The 17,465-nt window shown below is 40.7% G+C and overlaps 2 protein-coding genes across 5 annotated transcripts in view; both read left to right on the top strand.

The window, feature by feature from the left end:
* The window catches only part of osbpl1a (oxysterol binding protein-like 1A), a 73,650-nt gene extending 68,118 nt beyond the window's left edge, over window positions 1–5,532 (top strand). For all 4 annotated transcript variants that reach the window (XM_060941211.1, XM_060941212.1, XM_060941213.1 and 1 more), the window contains 2 exons: window positions 2,340–2,430; window positions 4,472–5,532. In XM_060941211.1, coding sequence (XP_060797194.1) covers window positions 2,340–2,430; window positions 4,472–4,574 — 194 coding nt within the window. In that variant the 3' untranslated portion in view covers window positions 4,575–5,532. The remainder of the gene's footprint in view (window positions 1–2,339; window positions 2,431–4,471) is intronic.
* A 7,224-nt stretch (window positions 5,533–12,756) lies between these two features.
* On the top strand, window positions 12,757–15,158 carry cart1 (cocaine- and amphetamine-regulated transcript 1). The gene is made up of 3 exons (XM_060940499.1): window positions 12,757–12,935; window positions 13,053–13,136; window positions 15,051–15,158. Exons 1-3 carry the CDS (start codon window positions 12,807–12,809, stop codon window positions 15,156–15,158), a joined length of 321 nt encoding a protein of 106 aa, XP_060796482.1. The 5' UTR covers window positions 12,757–12,806.
* Window positions 15,159–17,465: the final 2,307 nt, after the last annotated feature.

Below are 17,465 nucleotides of genomic sequence, written 5' to 3'. Positions count from 1 at the left end.
AGTATGTATTATTATTATTATTATTATTAGTAGTAGTAGTAGTAATTTAAATCATATTGGCTGGCTTTTTTCATGGTATATCAGATGTATTCCATTCAGCTAGCATGATTTTGAACTCGTCTTCAACTTGTTCAATATCATGCTAGCTGAATGGAATATATCTGATATACCATGAAAAAATCCAGCCAGTAATAGTAGTAGTATACTTACACATTTGATGGAACAGTTATAGATTTAAAAAAAAGTTAAGAACAGGGAGATAACTTACCAGTATTGAATGCTGATTCTGATCAAATGTAATTCAATGTTCTGTCAATCCAGTGTACATGTACAAAGTCAAAGTTCTAACAATAAAAATGGTACAAGTCCAAAAAGCCTGAACAACAACCCAATTCGTATACAAGCTATATCCAGGTTGTTGATGATGATGATGCCCTTTATTGTCACTAGTCACATGTACCAGCGAAATTAGCCGTCAACCTGTCCGTACATATACAGTTGACATAGGGTAGACAGGACAGGAAGACAGGGATAAAGATAAAAAGGAAACACAACATGAGGAGAGATAAGGAAAAAAAAGAACACCCCCCCACCATGCTCCTGTCAGGAGTACAGTGTGGGAACATTTAAAAAACCTTTGCATAAGCACACAAGTACACTTTAAACATGGGACTTGAGGGGGGGAATTAGGGGTAAGGGGTTAGGGGGGGAGGTAATCCAGCGCAAGCAAGCAGCCGTCCGCTCCTGCAGCCATGAAGGCGCTGGTCACGCACCCGCTTGTCACACTGGGGGTAAAAATGGCGACCGCGGAGAGTTAGAGAGGAATGCGAGGAATGAGAGTGTCTCCCGGCAGTGACCTTCAGGGGGAAATGTTTCCTCAGCAACGGCCTGAACCAAGGCCGGTGCTGTCTACGGGAGCCGAATGTCGATAAGATATTAATTGTTTGGTCTTTCCAGACGCGGTCTTTGCACGTCCACACCGCTCGTCCATATCTGTCCATTCCATCCATTCTATTCAAATTGATCTCCGAAAAACGTATTCCTTACAAAGCTGAAAGCTGCTCCAAGATAACAACCATTTTGTGGTTAAAGTTCTGAATGTCCACAGTCTGAGTGCCAACAGCTTTGCCCACCACTCCAATCATATCGGGCAGCTTTGTGGGGCTTTGAACAGCGGTCACCGTTGTCTGATTTCCTCGATATACCAGGGCAATGCCTAATCCAATCAGCAAAAGTCCTGTAATCATGGTTCCGAATAGGTAGATATCTTCAATGTCCTCCACAGAAAGAATCGCCAGGCACACGACCCGCCACCGCTCCCATGCGTCCATCGTGTAACCAGCCGCAAACGTTCCGGCAGGACAGACGGGTTCCCCCGAACCCAAACTTCTCATCGAGAAAACTGTCAATTTCGTTAGGAGACCAGTTTATCAATTCCATGCTTTTTTTTAGTTTAGAAAGTAATGCAGGAAGAGTCTCTTCAAAAAGCACAGCAGACGAGACAAGACACAGAAGCACAAGCAGGGAAAAAAAGGAGGGAGAGGGAGAGCAGAAAATGCAACCGCCTTCTGTGGAAGCACGGAGAGGAAAAAAAATTGATAGTTCAAATTCAAAGTTACTTTTGGTAGCAGTTAATTGTTACATTGCAGTTGTTCAAAACAAAAGGACTTTGCTGAGTGAAGTCCATGAGTGAAGTCCTCTTGTAAAAGTCTTTGTCACTTTTTTCCTCACCTCCAAGTAGAACTTTATATTTCTGCTGTTGCTCTCTTTTCCAGTTTTTCGATGCCCGTTGATATGTTTTTCTCTTGTAAATATGTGTGAAGAATATATAATGAAGTTTTGGTAGCCTTTCATGTGTTCACCGCGTCTTTTAGTTTCAGTTTATTTATTTAGTGCTTAATCCGAGCACTGAATTAACCCCGTCTTTTCTCTCTCTCCCATCCGACAAAGAAATGATTGTGCGCATGCACAACAGAAAAGTTTTGTCATTGGATCTTTGCGTGTGACGTCGTGTTATCTTGACAATGTGCAATATTATAACAATATTGCATGCTCCTTCTCCATTGGGGAGAGTGGCGTGATAGATGGAGGATAAGCGATATGATAATGTTGCATACCATCAATAAACCCGCTAGAAGGGAATAGAATACATTTTTATTCAATGGAAAAAGTGGCCTGTATGTATAATAATTATTAATATTAGTATAGGACATTATGTTTTGTATTATAATAGAATTAGCAGTTCATATCACCTGATTTTCTTTCATCCAAAAACGCATCCTAGTGATTTTCTTCAGGAGCTTAAGTTTGACCTTTGATGTTCTACCTCATGTCCTCAGACTTGGCAAGTGAGGAGAAAAAGAGGTTGGAGGAAAAACAGAGAGCAACACGCAAGAGCCTAGCCAAGTCAGACGAGGAATGGAAGACGAGGTGAGAATTTTTTTTTTTCCTTCACTTAGTTTCTTTCAGGACAGCTGTGATCTAGTAAAGCTCATAAACACACACTTCAGACACAGCTGGCAGTTTTATCCTGTTGTCACCCTGATAACGGTGCACCAAATATTAGTCCAGTGCAGTTTCACACACATTAGACACTACAGTATGTGCTTAACCAGTGACAAAAAGAAGACAATTATGATGTTTAAGAGTCCTTTTTATTTATAAATGCATTTCTCTGTAAATCTGAATAAAATTTAATAAATAAATGTCAAACGGAGGCACGGTGGTGTAGTGGTTAGCGCTGTCGCCTCACAGCAAGAAGGTCCTGGGTTCGAGCCCAGCGGCCGGCGGGGACCTTTCTGTGCGGAGTTTGCATGTTCTCCCCGTGTCCGCGTGGGTTTCCTCCGGGTGCTCCGGTTTCCCCCACAGTCCAAAGACATGCAGGTTAGGTTAACTGGTGACTCTAAAATTGAGCGTAGGTGTGAATGTGAGTGTGAATGGTTGTCTGTGTCTATGTGTCAGCCCTGTGATGACCTGGCGACTTGTCCAGGGTGTACCCCGCCTTTCACCCGTAGTCAGCTGGGATAGGCTCCAGCTTGCCTGCGACCCTGTAGAACAGGGTAAAGCAGCTACAGATAATGGATGGGTGGATGTTAAACGTCTCCTGACAGAAAACTATCAACTTAAATACATCTTTTATAAATAACATCCTTTTTTTTTTAGACATCTGTTTATTATTAGCTTAGATTATGTGCAGTGTATGATTTGAGCTGTTGCTATAGAAACGATGATGTATTAGAACAAGTGCGTGAATATAAACCTCTGATGTTCAGCTGCAATACTGTCAGAGCTGCTGTTTTAGGAAATGAATGAACACCTTCTGACCAATAATCAGAATCCAGAATTCAACAACACTGTATTCAAAGCAAATTTAGGAGTTTATACTTTTCCATTTTAATTTTGGACAGACTGAAACTGTAGTTTGACTTTTACCACCGTATTTATTATATAAAAGAATAACTGCACTTTTATTTGAGTAATTTCACTGTGCTTAAAAGTTCTTCTCAAGAATTTGAATACTCTGTACATCATGCAGCTTCTGTTCAGTAACTAGATGCTTCTTTATTTCCACACTAACTACACTAACACTACAACCCTTGTGTGTTTTTTGTACCTGCCTCCATCTGTCCTGTGGCTCGGCTATGGTTGTTAGAAGCTCCACCTCTGGCCCCAGGTTTGCCCTGCATGCTGTGTGCTGATTTTTTTTTTAAACCGTTTTGCTGCTGGTTTTTGCTTTTCTGATAAAAAGAATGAGAATCGGGATACGAAAGCTGTAAGGAATAACACACTTAATACCTTGCTGTTCTATGAAAATAATCCATGGCAAAGTGTGTTATTCTGCTTATGTCACAGCGATTTGCCAGCAGTTGGAATTTTTATGTACTAATCAAAGACCCGTGATGCTTTTTAACAGTTTATAGTTACATTTCTGTGGAGTCTCTGCAAAACTAAATAGTTCCTGTTCTTTACTATATAGTAGCTATAAACAGTCACTCACCAACCTCCCTTTTTTTTCTGCTCTCTTTTGATGAAAGTATGAGCTGCATTCCTGGAAGATTTAGCACACAGCATGCTTAGGAGGCGATCTTTCACCATTTAGATGTCATTTAGTTGTTTTCAGCTTTTTGTGAGTTTTGGCTTTAATGGAGATTTGTGAGCACGGCTAAATGCAAATCTGCTGTACCGTGAACATGCTTTGCACTTTATGGGTGATTTAACATTTAGTGGCATGCACATGAGTGAAAGGAAAATCTGTGAAACTTTGTCAATCTTGTGAGAATTTTAAGTTTAGTTTGAAACCATTTACACCCCATCTACTTTATTCTAAGGTGTGTGTGTGTGTGTGTGTGTGTGTGTGTGTGTGTGTGTGTGTGTGTGTGTGTGTGTGTGTGTGTGTAAATTCTGACTCTTGTCTGTTCACACTCATTGTGTTGTTGTTCCCCCCCCCCCCCCCCCCCTTCCCCTTGAGCAGGTGGTTTCACCAGGGTCCAAACCCTCATACCAACTCTCCAGACTGGCTCTTTTCCACTGCTTACTGGAACCGAGATTATTCCCAAGTGCCTGATATTTACTGATGTGGTCTACCTACAATGTCTTCAAGCTAATTGGGCCATTTGGGGAAATTTGTGTGATGGACTTGTTACTTAGATTGAACAAGTTTATCATACCTGCAAGCTCCCTTTATATTATATTATTTATTTATTTATTTTTTAAAAAGAGGAATAATTCTTCATGCATATAAATTACACAGGTGGAGTAATTTGATTCAGTAATGTAAAGTCAATCCTGTGATGGTTTCTTAAATAAGAAAAATGTAATTATCTTTGAGGATAGAAATGAAAGAGGGGTTTTTTTTGTGCTTTGGATTCTCAGTGGTGGCATTTTTAAATTATGAACGAGAATTGCATTTGTATGACAATCATTCCCTTTTCTAAACGATTTAGAACACTACTAGTTTGTAATTATGTACTAAACTTTGTATTATTTATTTCAGAGCTCTTTTTGTGCTTAACTTTTTCATTAATGTACTGAATATTTAATGCAGATATGCAGCTTTACTCATGCTTCTTCAGCTTGGATTTTATTTTTTGTTCTCAATAATGAAGAGACTAACTGTTTTCACTGTCTCATGTAGTGAAGTGACTCATTATGGTGTGTGCGTTTGCGCACGCAAGAGTGTGTGTGTGTGTGTGTGTGTGTGTGTGTGTGTGTGTGTGTGTGTGTGTGTGTGTGTGTGTGTGTGAGAGAGAGAGTGTTTATCCTATACATGAAAATCTAATAATGTGAAATATTACTCCACCGTAAGCAGATGTTTAACTCCAGTGGTTTAAAGTTGATGAGGTTGTGATGGATTATTTGAAGTGCTTGATGCATTTCATTTTAACAGTTTAAATTTTAATAACACTTACTGCTGTTTATTTTATAGTTATTCCAGAATTATGTAAATTTATTATTTGGCATTGTTTTGTGTACATCACAAGGTTGTATTAGCTGGATTTACTGGCTTGGTGAATAAAACCCAAAGTAGACCCAGTCACGTTGCTGTCATTTTGGTCACACCAATGGAAAACAAAAATCCAAATGCAGCCATCACCTGATAAAACTTAATTCATTCATTCTCAGGAACACAGGAAACATCCTCGTCAGGATGGCAGTGGATCTCGAGTCTACCCCAGGAATACTGGGAGTGAGATGGGAACACACACACACACACACACACACACACGCGCACGCACACACACACACGTACATACATTCTCACCTAACAGCAATTTAGAGTCGCCAGTCCACTTGTGCATGTCTGTGCATGTTTTTGGGAGGAATGCAGAGGAACGAGAGGAAACTTCCATTTAGAACATGCAAAACTCCACACAAGTTAAGGGTATAACACAGTGACACTATCTGGATGGGAATTGAAACCCAAAATAGGCAAGGCCTAAAGAGGAAGGTTCCTTTTAATTATAAATGACTACTTTTGTCCTTGGAAACACGAGAAAATCCCACCAGAAATGTCAGCAGTGTCATCATTGTGTGTGAATTCTGGCTCTGACAGTTCCTCATTCTCTACAACACTGCAGAAGTGCATGGGACTGTACACGAGCTCTACACGAGAAGCACGGCTTCCCCTAACATTTCATTAAAATGCAGGTATAAAATGTTAACCAAAGTGTCCATATTATTCATCACTCTTGTTGAAATTCGATATTTTAGCTCATCAAATTATCAAAAATCTCACTACAATAGCTCCTGGTTCACTCTTTTAACGTAAACTGTTTTTGGTAGACAGCACAGCATGGGTGCAAATCTCCCCCGACACAGTGCTGATAGAAACTCAAGAGAGATGTGCTTTGATGGCAGATTCAATTACAATGTGTTTTTATGGACGCAAAGCTTAATGCATAATTGAACAACAGGCTTTTATTACATTATTTTGAGCTCTAGGCGGCACGGTGGCATAGTGGTTAGCGCTGTCGCCTCACAGCAAGAAGGTCTGGGTTCGAGCCCCATGGCCGGCGAGGGCCTTTCTGTGTGGAGTTTGCATGTTCTCCCCGTGTCCGCGTAGGTTTCCTCCGGGTGCTCCGGTTTCCCCCACAGTCCAAAGACATGCAGGTTAGGTTAACTGGTGACTCTAAATTGAGCGTAGGTGTGAATGTGAGTGTGAATGGTTGTCTGTGTCTATGTGTCAGCCCTGTGATGACCTGGCGACTTGTCCAGGGTGTACCCCGCCTTTCGCCCGTAGTCAGCTGGGATAGGCTCCAGCTTGCCTGCGACCCTGTAGAACAGGATAAAGCGGCTAGAGATAATGAGATGAGAGATTTTGAGCTCTGCCTGGAAGCCGTGTGTCTCTGAGAGTGAGAGTGGATGGGCTTTGCATAGAATAATGCTTATTGGACAATGTGCTCTTCACGTGTCCTGCCCAGATGCATGGCTTTTCTACATGATGACTGGGAGATCAGAACCTCAGAACCAACTGCCAATCACTTAAATGGTAAAGGATGTGACAACTTGTACATACAGTGGTGCTTGAAAGTTTGTGAACCCTTTAGAATTTTCTATTTTTCTGCATAAATATGACCTAAAACATCAGATTTTCACACAAGTCCTAAAAGTAGATAAAGAGAACCCAGTTAAACAGACAAAAATATTATACTTGGTCATTTATTTATTGAGGAAAATGATCCAATATTACATATCTGTGAGTGGCAAAAGTATGTGAACCTTTGCTTTCAGTATCTGGTGTGACCCCCTTGTGCAGCAATAACTGCAACTAAACGTTTCCGGTAACTGTTGATCAGTCCTGTACACTGGCTTGGAGGAATTTTAGCCCATTCCTCCGTACAGAACAGCTTCAACTCTGGGATGTTGGTGGGTTTCCTCACATGAACTGCTCGCTTCAGGTCCTTCCACAACATTTCAATTGGATTAAGGTCAGGACTTTGACTTGGCCATTCCAAAACATTAACTTTATTCTTCTTTAACCATTCTTTGGTAGAACGACTTGTGTGCTTAGGGTCATTGTCTTGCTGCATGACCCACCTTCTCTTGAGATTCAGTTCATGGACAGATGTCCTGACATTTTCCTTTAGAATTTGCTGGTATAATTCCAAATTCATTGTTCCATCAATGATGGCAAGCCGTCCTGGCCCAGATGCAGCAAAACAGGCCCAAACCATGATACTACCACCACCATGTTTCACAGATGGGATAAGATTCTTATGCTGGAATGCAGTGTTTTCCTTTCTCCAAACATAATGCTTCTCATTTAAACCAAAAAGTTCTATTTTGGTCTCTTCCGTCCACAAAACATTTTTCCAATAGCGTTCTGGCTTGTCCACGTGATCTTTAGCAAACTGCAGATGAGCAGCAATGCTCTTTTTGGAGAGCAGTGGCTTTCTCCTTGCAACCCTGCCATGCACACCGTTGTTGTTCAGTGTTCTCCTGATGGTGGACTCATGAACATTAACATTAGCCAATGTGAGAGAGGCCTTCAGTTGCTTAGAAGTTACCCTGGGGTCCTTTGTGACCTTGCACATTTCGGCATAGTACATGCAATTTTTAAAAAAAAAATACACTTCTCGCTATTTTCCAGTGTAAAGAAAGCCAAAGTAACATATAGCACAGGGCTACACATGCCTTGCTCTTGAAGTGATCTTTGTTGGTCGACCACTCCTGGGGAGGGTAACAATGGTCTTGAATTTCCTCCATTTGTACACAATCTGTCTGACTGTGGATTGGTGGAGTCCAAACTCTTTAGAGATGGTTTTGTAACCTTTTCCAGCCTGATGAGCATCAACAACACTTTTTCTGAGGTCCTCAGAAATCTCCTTTGTTTGTGCCATGATACACTTCCACAAACATGTGTTGTGAAGATCAGACTACTTCTTCTGTCGATTTATTGGCGGTTAACAATCGATGTGTATTACTGCCATCTACCGGGCTGAGGTGTGATCTCAAGGGATATTAATCGTTGCAAATGCCTGCATGAGGATAAATCAAAACTGAGCCTGTAGTCAGACCTTGAGCAGGTCACATCTTAATTATATCACTGTTCTAATGAATGTTCAGATGTATGTGTGTGAGTGAAACCTTGGCGATGGTATACAATAATAAAATGTTCTTATGATATGATAATGTGCAGACAGATATCAAAGGCCATTCCTTAGGTCAGAGATAGCAAAGGGCAAGATGTTCCTGATAGAATGTTCAAAAAGATATCAATATTATGTCTCGAGCAATGTGTCATCACAACAGTACAGTACACAGTGAGACACAAGGTCACAGAAGAATTCTAGCCTTCTAGCTGAAATAGTAAAATAGAATGGAGTAGAATATTAACAATATTAAGAGATATATGCTTGAGTTAATCCTTGCTCTTCTTGACGTGTATTGGTGCTCAGAGGGCGGGCATGCCCCATCAGCCCTCGTCCCACCTCACCGGAGCTTAGAGAAACTCCAGCCAAATTGTCTAGAATTTGTGTAGAATGCTAAACCACAGCGATTCATCCAATCCCGTGGGTTTTTCTCGGGGTCTGGGTACCTTAACACAATTTCCCCTCCCATTGGTGACACGAAAGGACAGTCTCGAGATTAATTATTCTGTGTTAACTCATACAGATGTGCACGCACTAATTCTTCCTGTGGTATTCTCCACGAGGATAAACCAATTCTTCCCGTGATGACCAGTCACGAGGATAAACAAATCGTCCCATGAAACCCTTCATGAGGATAAACAAATCTTCCCATGAGGATAAACAAATCTTCCCATGAAACCATTCATGAGGATAAACAAATCTTCCCATGAAACCATTCATGAAGATCAGACTTTGATAGATCCCTGTAATTTAAATAAAGCAGGGTGCCCACTCACACCTGATTGTCATCCCATTGATTGAAAACACCTGACTCTAATTTCACCTTCAAATTAACTGCTAATCCTAGAGGTTCGCATACTTTTGCCACTCACAGATATGTAATATTGGATCATTTTCCTCAATAAATAAATGGCCAAGTATAATATTTTTGTCTCATTTGTTTAACTGGGTTCTCTTTATCTACTTTTAGGACTTGTGTGAAAATCTGATGATGTTTTAGGTCATATTTATGCAGAAATATAGAAAATTCTAAACGGTTCACAAACTTTCAAGCACCACTGTATCAGCACCAGCAGGAATCACTTGGAGCTGTAGTCGTGGTTCACTGAGTAGCTTAAGCCAAAAGAGTTTTACACACTAGTATATCTTATTATATTTTGGCAATTTGTAAATATTTAAATAAGTATAAAATTTGATTATTTGCATTCATTTCTGAAATTTGTTGTGTACGTCTAGCAAGGGGGCGGCACGGTGGTGTAGTGGTTAGCACTGTCGCCTCACAGCAAGAAGGTCCGGGTTCGAGCCCCGTGGCCGGCGAGGGCCTTTCTGTGCGGAGTTTGCATGTTCTCCCCGTGTCCGCGTGGGTTTCCTCCGGGTGCTCCGGTTTCCCCCACAGTCCAAAGACATGCAGGTTAGGTTAACTGGTGGCTCTAAATTGAGCGTAGGTGTGAATGTGAGTGTGAATGGTTGTCTGTGTCTATGTGTCAGCCCTGTGATGACCTGGCGACTTGTCCAGGGTGTACCCCGCCTTTCGCCCGTAGTCAGCTGGGATAGGCTCCAGCTTGCCTGCGACCCTGTAGAACAGGATAAAGCGGCTAGAGATAATGAGATGAGATGAGACGTCTAGCAAGTTAGCAGTCACTATCTTCTTGAGATAGCAGCTAAGCTGCTATTTGGCACAAATGTCATAAAATGCTAATGTTGACCTGATTTTAGAAAAGAGACTGAAAATTAAATGAGACAGCAAACCAACATACAAGATTTTAATTCAAAAGTCAGGAAGCAAAAACATTTCAACTTTCCTGGTACAGTAAAACTGATTGGCTGACCAGCACTGCTATATGTATATACTGGTGTGTATATATTTGTGTGTGATGTGCTCATGAGGGTGTTTTTGTACCTGTCCATGATATTTGCTATCAAATTTATTTGGTTACATGAGATAATCGATCAGAATTTCATCTTTCCTTTCCTGACATTTACATCTACATGTGTTAAACACTTAAAACAAGGCACCTTTGGTGACCGGCCACCCAAATGCTCAAAAGTATCGGAACAGATGGTCTTCACGTAAATAACAATTAATATTTACTCGCATCAAGCCAGCAACCCACTGATGCCACAAAATAGTTGCATTCTTTTTTTTGTGATGCTTTTCCAGGCTTGTACTGCAGCTCATTTCAATAGTTGTTTGTTTTAGACGGTTTCTCCCTTCAGCAGATGAAATCCATGCTCAGTGTCTGGTGATTGACTTGACCAGTCCAAAATCTTCCACTTTTTTCCCCCTGATGAACTCCTTTGTTGTGTTGGCAGTGTGTTTTTGGGGTCATTATCTTTCTCACAATTGGATGTGTTTCTCCATAAATTGGCAGACAGAATGTTTGTGCTGTGATGACCTGGCGACTTGTCCAGGGTGTACCCCGCCTTTCGCCCGTAGTCAGCTGGGATAGGCTCCAGCTTGCCTGCGACCCTGTAGAACAGGATAAAGCGGCTAGAGACGATGAGATGAGACTGTTTGTGTAGACTTCTGAATTCTTTCTGCTGCTACCATCATGCTTGACCAATGAGATTTTATGTTTTGGATCATGAGCAAATCATTTCTTTCTCCACACTTTGGTAGAGGTTAATCTTGGTTCCAGAATTTCTGTGGCTCATCTCTGTATTTCTTTGTGAATTCCAGTCTGGCCTCTGATTCTTACTGCTGATGAGTGGTTTGTATCTTGTGATATGGCCTTGAAGTCTTCTTTGAACAGTGGATTGTGATATCTTCACCCCTGCCCTGTGGAGGGTGTTGGTGATGTCACTGTCTCTAGTTTTTGGGGGTTTTTTCCACAGCTCTCATAATGTTTTTGTCACCAACTGCTGCTGTTTTCCTTAGCTGACCTGTTTATCATCCGTTTGCTAGTATATCATTGGTTTTGTTCTTTTCAGGACATTCTGGATTGCTGTACTGGCTATGTCCAGTACTTGTGCAATGGCTCTGATCAATTTTCCCTCTTTCTCAGCTTCAAAATAGCTTCCTTATCCCATAGACACCTCTCTGGTTTGCATGTTTTTAACAATAAATACAGACTTCACAGGTGAAACCCAGGGCTCAAGCCAAGCTATTAATTGTTTAAACATTCAATGTCCCAGGGCACACCTGGGCAACAAAAAGCACTGATCAGGCTCATATTCCAATATTTTTGATCAGGGCACACCAAATGCCACATTCCTCATCTCATCTCATTATCTCTAGCCACTTTATCCTTCTACAGGGTCACAGGCAAGCTGGAGCCTATCCCAGCTGACTATGGGCGAAAGGCGGGGTACACCCTGGACAAGTCGCCAGGTCATCACAGGGCTGACACATAGACACAGACAACCATTCACACACACCTATGGTCAATTTAGAGTCACCAGTTAACCTAACCTGCATGTCTTTGGACTGTGGGGGAAACCGGAGCACCCGGAGGAAACCCAAGCGGACACGGGGAGAACATGCAAACTCCGCACAGAAAGGCCCTCGCCGGCCCCGGGGCTCGAACCCAGGACCTTCTTGCTGTGAGGCGACAGCGCTAACCACTACACCACCGTGCCACCCATGCCACATTCCTATAAACACAAAATAATAAAACCACTTTTCTGAGTTTTTTTTCTGTTATTTTTTTCGCATTGATGTGAAATGAACTATAAGTATGAAAATCACCTAATTAATAATACTCAAAACACCACCTTTTAAATTTGATGGATCATATTTTAAAATAATTTTTAACAGAGGTGCTGCTACTATTTGAAATCCTTAATTGTTGAATTCTGTGGTTTTAAACCATGACATTCAGCAATAATTTGTCATATGCATGCTTCATATCAGTCATAGTACCTGAAATACAGGGTCATGGAGCAGATATGGGCAGAAGTGGATTTTGTAATTGAATGTTCGTATTTGACACTCCCAGGTCAGAGAGGAGTGTGTGACGTCCAGAGTCGTCCTCATATCCTAAACTAAATTACATGAAGGACTTAAAATAGCCCTGGTTTGGTGTTTGCTCCATTAGGATGAGTCAGGGGTGTATAGATAAGTTCATGACCTCACCTTTTTGTGTCTGACCCCTTTCTCTTCCCTATCATTAATTTTTATTGAACTGAAGTGATTGCAGAGGTATAAAAGTAAGAAATTAGCTTGGCGTTCTCACACAGCTTCAGTGTTATCAGATTAAATCCATCATCAGCATCATGATCAACGAGCGTCTCCTGATCCTCACACTCACCTGCTATGTCTTTATCTGGGTAGGAAACTGCAAAGATTTAGTCGAGATGCGTTCAGTTGAAGATGATATCAAGGCACAGGAGGAAAAAGAGCTGGTGAGTTTTTTTTTTAAGGTTTAACAAAAGACTACAATTGCATCTAATCCTTTTTTTAAAAAAAAAAAAGGCTGAGGTGTTACTGAAAGTGCAGGCTTTAATCCTGTGTTCTTATAGATTGAAGCTCTTCAGGAGGTCCTTCAAAAGCTGAGGAATAAACAAAATCCATCCGCTGAGAAGAGGTTAGGCTGGGTCCCTGCGGTGAGTGACCTGTTTAAGTTTCACCTGAGAAATTTTAGACTCTGTGTGTGTGTGTGTGTGTGTGTGTGTGTGTGTACAATACCAGTCAAAAATTTGGACACACCTATTTCAGTGGTTTTCTTTATTTTTATTAATTAAAAGTCACTTCATGTCTTAAAGTAATGATGGATGTCGTTTCTCTTTACTTAGTTGAGCGGTTCTTGATATAATATGGATGACTACAGTTGTGGAATAGGGCTATTTACTGTATTTTTATTATTTACTATTTACTGTTGGATCTCAAATGCATTAAGAAGGCAAGAAATTGCACTAATTAACTTTTGACGAGGCACTCGTGTTAATTGAAGAGCATTCCAGGTGACTCCCTCATGAAACTGGTTAAGATAATGCCAATAGTGTGCAATGTGTCATTAAGGTAAACGCTGGCCACTTTGAAGAATCTAAAATATCAAACATGTTTTTGTTTACCACATATAATTTCCTAGATGTTCCATATGTTATTTCATAGTTTTGATGTCTTCAGTATTGTTCCACAGTGTAGAAAATAGTCAAAATACAGATAAAGCTATGAATGAGTCGGGGTGTCCAAACTTTTAACTGGCAGTGTGTGTGTGTGTGTATATATATTTTACAGTTCCCTCTTCAAGAAATTATTATTTTCAACAAAAACACATGTGCCACTATTATTGGCACCCCTGTATTTAATACTTTTGTACAACCTCCCTTTGCCAGTAAAACAGCGCTGAGCTTCTCCTATAACATTTTATAAGGTTGTAGATACAGAGCAGGGCGTCTGAGACCGTTCCTCTTTACACAATCTCTCCAGATCATCCAGGGTCCGAGGCCCTCTATCGTGCTCTCTCCTTCAGCTCACCCCACAAGTTTTTAATGGGGTTCAGGTCAGGGGACTGAGACGGCCATGGCAGAAGCTTGATTCTGTGATCAGAACCATTTTTGTGTTGATTTGGATGTATGCTTCGGATCATTGTGCTGCTGGAAGAGCCAATGACGACCAAGGTTTAGTTTCCTGGCAGAGGCAGCCAGATTTTGATTTAAAATGCCCTGGTAAGAAAAGTCTTTTTTTTCTGGCATACCTTCCAAATAATCTGTTGGCGTAGAGGTGGAGTCTTATGGTGGTTTTGGAGACTTGGAAACCCCACAATCAATCAATCAATCAATCAATCAATCAATCAATAACCTACAGTGATCCTTGAGGATTTATTTTAGCTCTCTTACAATTCTCCTCAGTGTACATAGGGGAAAAATAAACTTGGGTCCTCTTCCAGGCAAGTTTCTAACAGTTGCAGTTGGTGTCCACTTTTTCCTTATTGCCCCAGCAGTAGAAACTTTTTATTTTATAACCAGTCCCTGACTTCTGAATATCAACACACTTCTCCCTCATTTGGTTTGTGTGTTCTCTTATCTTTCCCATGTTGATGGATGAATTTGGCCTCTGTCTCACCTCATATTTGCCCCCCAGTTAATCAGGAAGTCATCAATTGCAGCTTGAAAGTTCCTACACACTCCAATCAACTCAAACACGTAAAATTTAAATGGGAGACATGCTTCAGTTACATTGTGTTCACTATAATTTCCAGGGGTGCCAATAATAGTGACACGTGCATTTTTCTCTGGTTTTGTTTTTCTCTATCTAAACTTATTTCAATTAAAGTTTGCATTTTTCTGATTTTATTCTTATTTATTTCATTTATTCACTACACACACAAGTCACACCTTCTTCACTAGGACTGATACACATACAGAGGCTATGCTTCCTTCGTAGGACTGACACATGCGCAGAGGAACCACACTTCTTTCACAAGACTCACACACACGCACACACTGAACATCTTATTAAACAGGTGTGATTTATGAAGATTCATTGTTTAACCCTCGGTGTGATCCATGTTTCAGTGTGATGCAGGTGAGCAGTGTGCCATTCGTAAAGGTGCTCGTTTTGGGAAGGTGTGTACCTGTCCTGGCGGAACCACGTGCAGCTTCTCCATCCTGAAGTGTTTGTGAGACGATGTGGCTTTTCTCCTTCACTCCACCTCCCACCTGTAAATAGTGGCATCCATAAATAAAATAAATGCATTTTATAAATATCACCTTTTTAATGGTGTTCTTATGGTGTGTCATGAGATCGGGCCAGTGGAGTCAGCTTGATTTATACAGGTTTTCAATCCAATCACATACATTTGACAGTAAAGGGTCTCATTTTAGAACTGAACAGTGGCTCTCTGCTAGTCCTGAGATTTAAACTGACCTCCAGTCACTCTGCTCATGTATGCACTAGTGACTACAGAGACTTACAAAACGTACAAACAGTTGAAAGCATCTTGTGAAAAAGAGGGGCTGTGACAGGAAAATAATCAATGTGGTGTGATGAAGAAGTTGTTTCATTTCCTATAACAGCATGTCCTAAAGTGTTTTATCCCACAGCAACTTGCTGATAATTAAAAAATAAATAATAATAATAATTTAAGAATTGTGCACCTATAAGCCTTCATAACCTGAAAGACAAGGAACAAATTGTGGTCTATAAAATGAATAATGTTTTTTAAATAAAATAATTTTTTTATTATTTATAAAAGGGCGGCATGGTGGTGTAGTGGTTAGCGCTTTCGCCTCACAGCAAGAAGGTCCGGGTTCGAGCCCCGTGGCCGGCGAGGGCCTTTCTGTGCGGAGTTTGCATGTTCTCCCCGTGTCCGCGTGGGTTTCCTCCGGGTGCTCCGGTTTCCCCCACAGTCCAAAGACATGCAGGTTAGGCTAACTGGTGACTCTAAATTGACCGTAGGTGTGAATGTGAGTGTGAATGGTTGTCTGTGTCTATGTGTCAGCCCTGTGATGACCTGGCGACTTGCCCAGGGTGTACTCTGCCTTTCGCCCGTAGTCAGCTGGGATAGGCTCCAGCTTGCCTGCGACCCTGTAGAACAGGATAAAGCGGCTAGAGATAATGAGATGAGATGCGATTATTTATAAAATGTATATGACCTATGCTCCACATAATCTAAACCCAATCAATAAACGGATTAACAATTTGCTGTTATTTAATGAAGACAAACTTATAATCACTGAGATTATAAACCGTCTGTGTCAGGAATTATTTTGCTTCTTTGGAAGGAATCCCCAGCATCAGTGCTTTGTAACAGTAAATGTTCTGCCTTTGTAAAGTCTAATGGTGGTGGATGTTGTGTTTTTTGGTTTCTCTGTAACATGATAAGCTGCTGTTGTTGTTTTTTTTTGCCTTATTAACTCCAAAAAAGAGGGGAAAAAGAGAGGCTTGTGAGGGAGCTACTGTTTGTAGAACCAGAACTAATTTGTTTCATGGACATTTCATAAATTTATAAAGTGATGTGTCTTATTTGAATTAATAATGTTATCCTTGGCAAATCGCTGTGGTGTAAAAAGAATAATACATTTAAATCACTTTCCTTTGCATGATGTTGAAGCTCGTTCCACTATGGAGGAACATTGAAGCAAGATCTTGCACTCAGAGTGTGTTAAGATCTCAAAGAAGGACATGTCAGTAGCTGTGAAGTTGAAGACGAGTTGTCATGTAGTGCTCTGAATAATCTGCAGAGGAAAAATCACATAATGAAGACCAGCAAGAAGAAAGGTTTAAATAGTCAAGGCAAGAAATAAGTAGGACTGCGAAAAGCATTTGAGCAGATTCTGTACTTGGACACCACTAGATGGGGCAAAGTGAATAGTGTTTGAAGCTGTGGGTAGGTACTATGAAGCTGCAGATGAGTAACAAATAATAATGAAATATCAGTACTGCTAAAATCTAAAAACAGCTTTTAGATTGAGTTACAAATAAAGCTGTTGAGCTATACTAATAAAAATAAACAGAATTGAGTTTTGGATGAGGATTCAAGGTGGTGAACACTTGTGTAACCCACTACCTACCAACCCAACCTACCTACCAGTCAACCAACCACCCATAATCCACCCACAGCTCTGCGCACGCCACACAAATTCTTCCACTACAACACTGGCAGATCATGTCTTTACGGACCTCGCTTTGTGCACAAGGCATTATCATGATGAAACAAGCTTTCTTAGCTCAGTCAAGCGAAATTTCAATGCTATAGACATTCTATAAAATTGTATGAATCCACCTTTGTGACAACAGTTTGGAAAAGACCCATGCATGAGTGTAATTGCCAGGTGTGTACACTATATAGATTATAGAAATCAGTGTTTTAAGTCCTATATTACTCTATTACACTCAATCCCAAATGACTCTAGTTTTTAAAATTATTTACAAAATATATAGCTAAATTCCAAATGACTCCTTATCAGATATGTAGTGCACTACAAAGG

Source organism: Neoarius graeffei, chromosome 15 (genome assembly GCF_027579695.1).
Source record: "Neoarius graeffei isolate fNeoGra1 chromosome 15, fNeoGra1.pri, whole genome shotgun sequence".
NCBI lineage: Eukaryota > Metazoa > Chordata > Actinopteri > Siluriformes > Ariidae > Neoarius > Neoarius graeffei.
The sequence above is the reverse complement of the archived record's forward strand: the minus strand, read 5'-3'. Positions and strand labels throughout refer to the sequence as shown.

What these genes read in the sequence shown, in the direction of transcription:
- cart1 (XM_060940499.1), top strand. Translation starts at nt 12,807, where the DNA reads ATGATCAACGAGCGTCTCCTGATCCTCACACTCACCTGCTATGTCTTT. An exon ending in CACAGGAGGAAAAAGAGCTG is followed by an intron (nt 12,936 to 13,052) that starts GTGAGTTTTTTT and finishes GTGTTCTTATAG; the next exon opens with ATTGAAGCTCTTCAGGAGGT. An exon ending in GGTTAGGCTGGGTCCCTGCG is followed by an intron (nt 13,137 to 15,050) that starts GTGAGTGACCTG and finishes TCCATGTTTCAG; the next exon opens with TGTGATGCAGGTGAGCAGTG.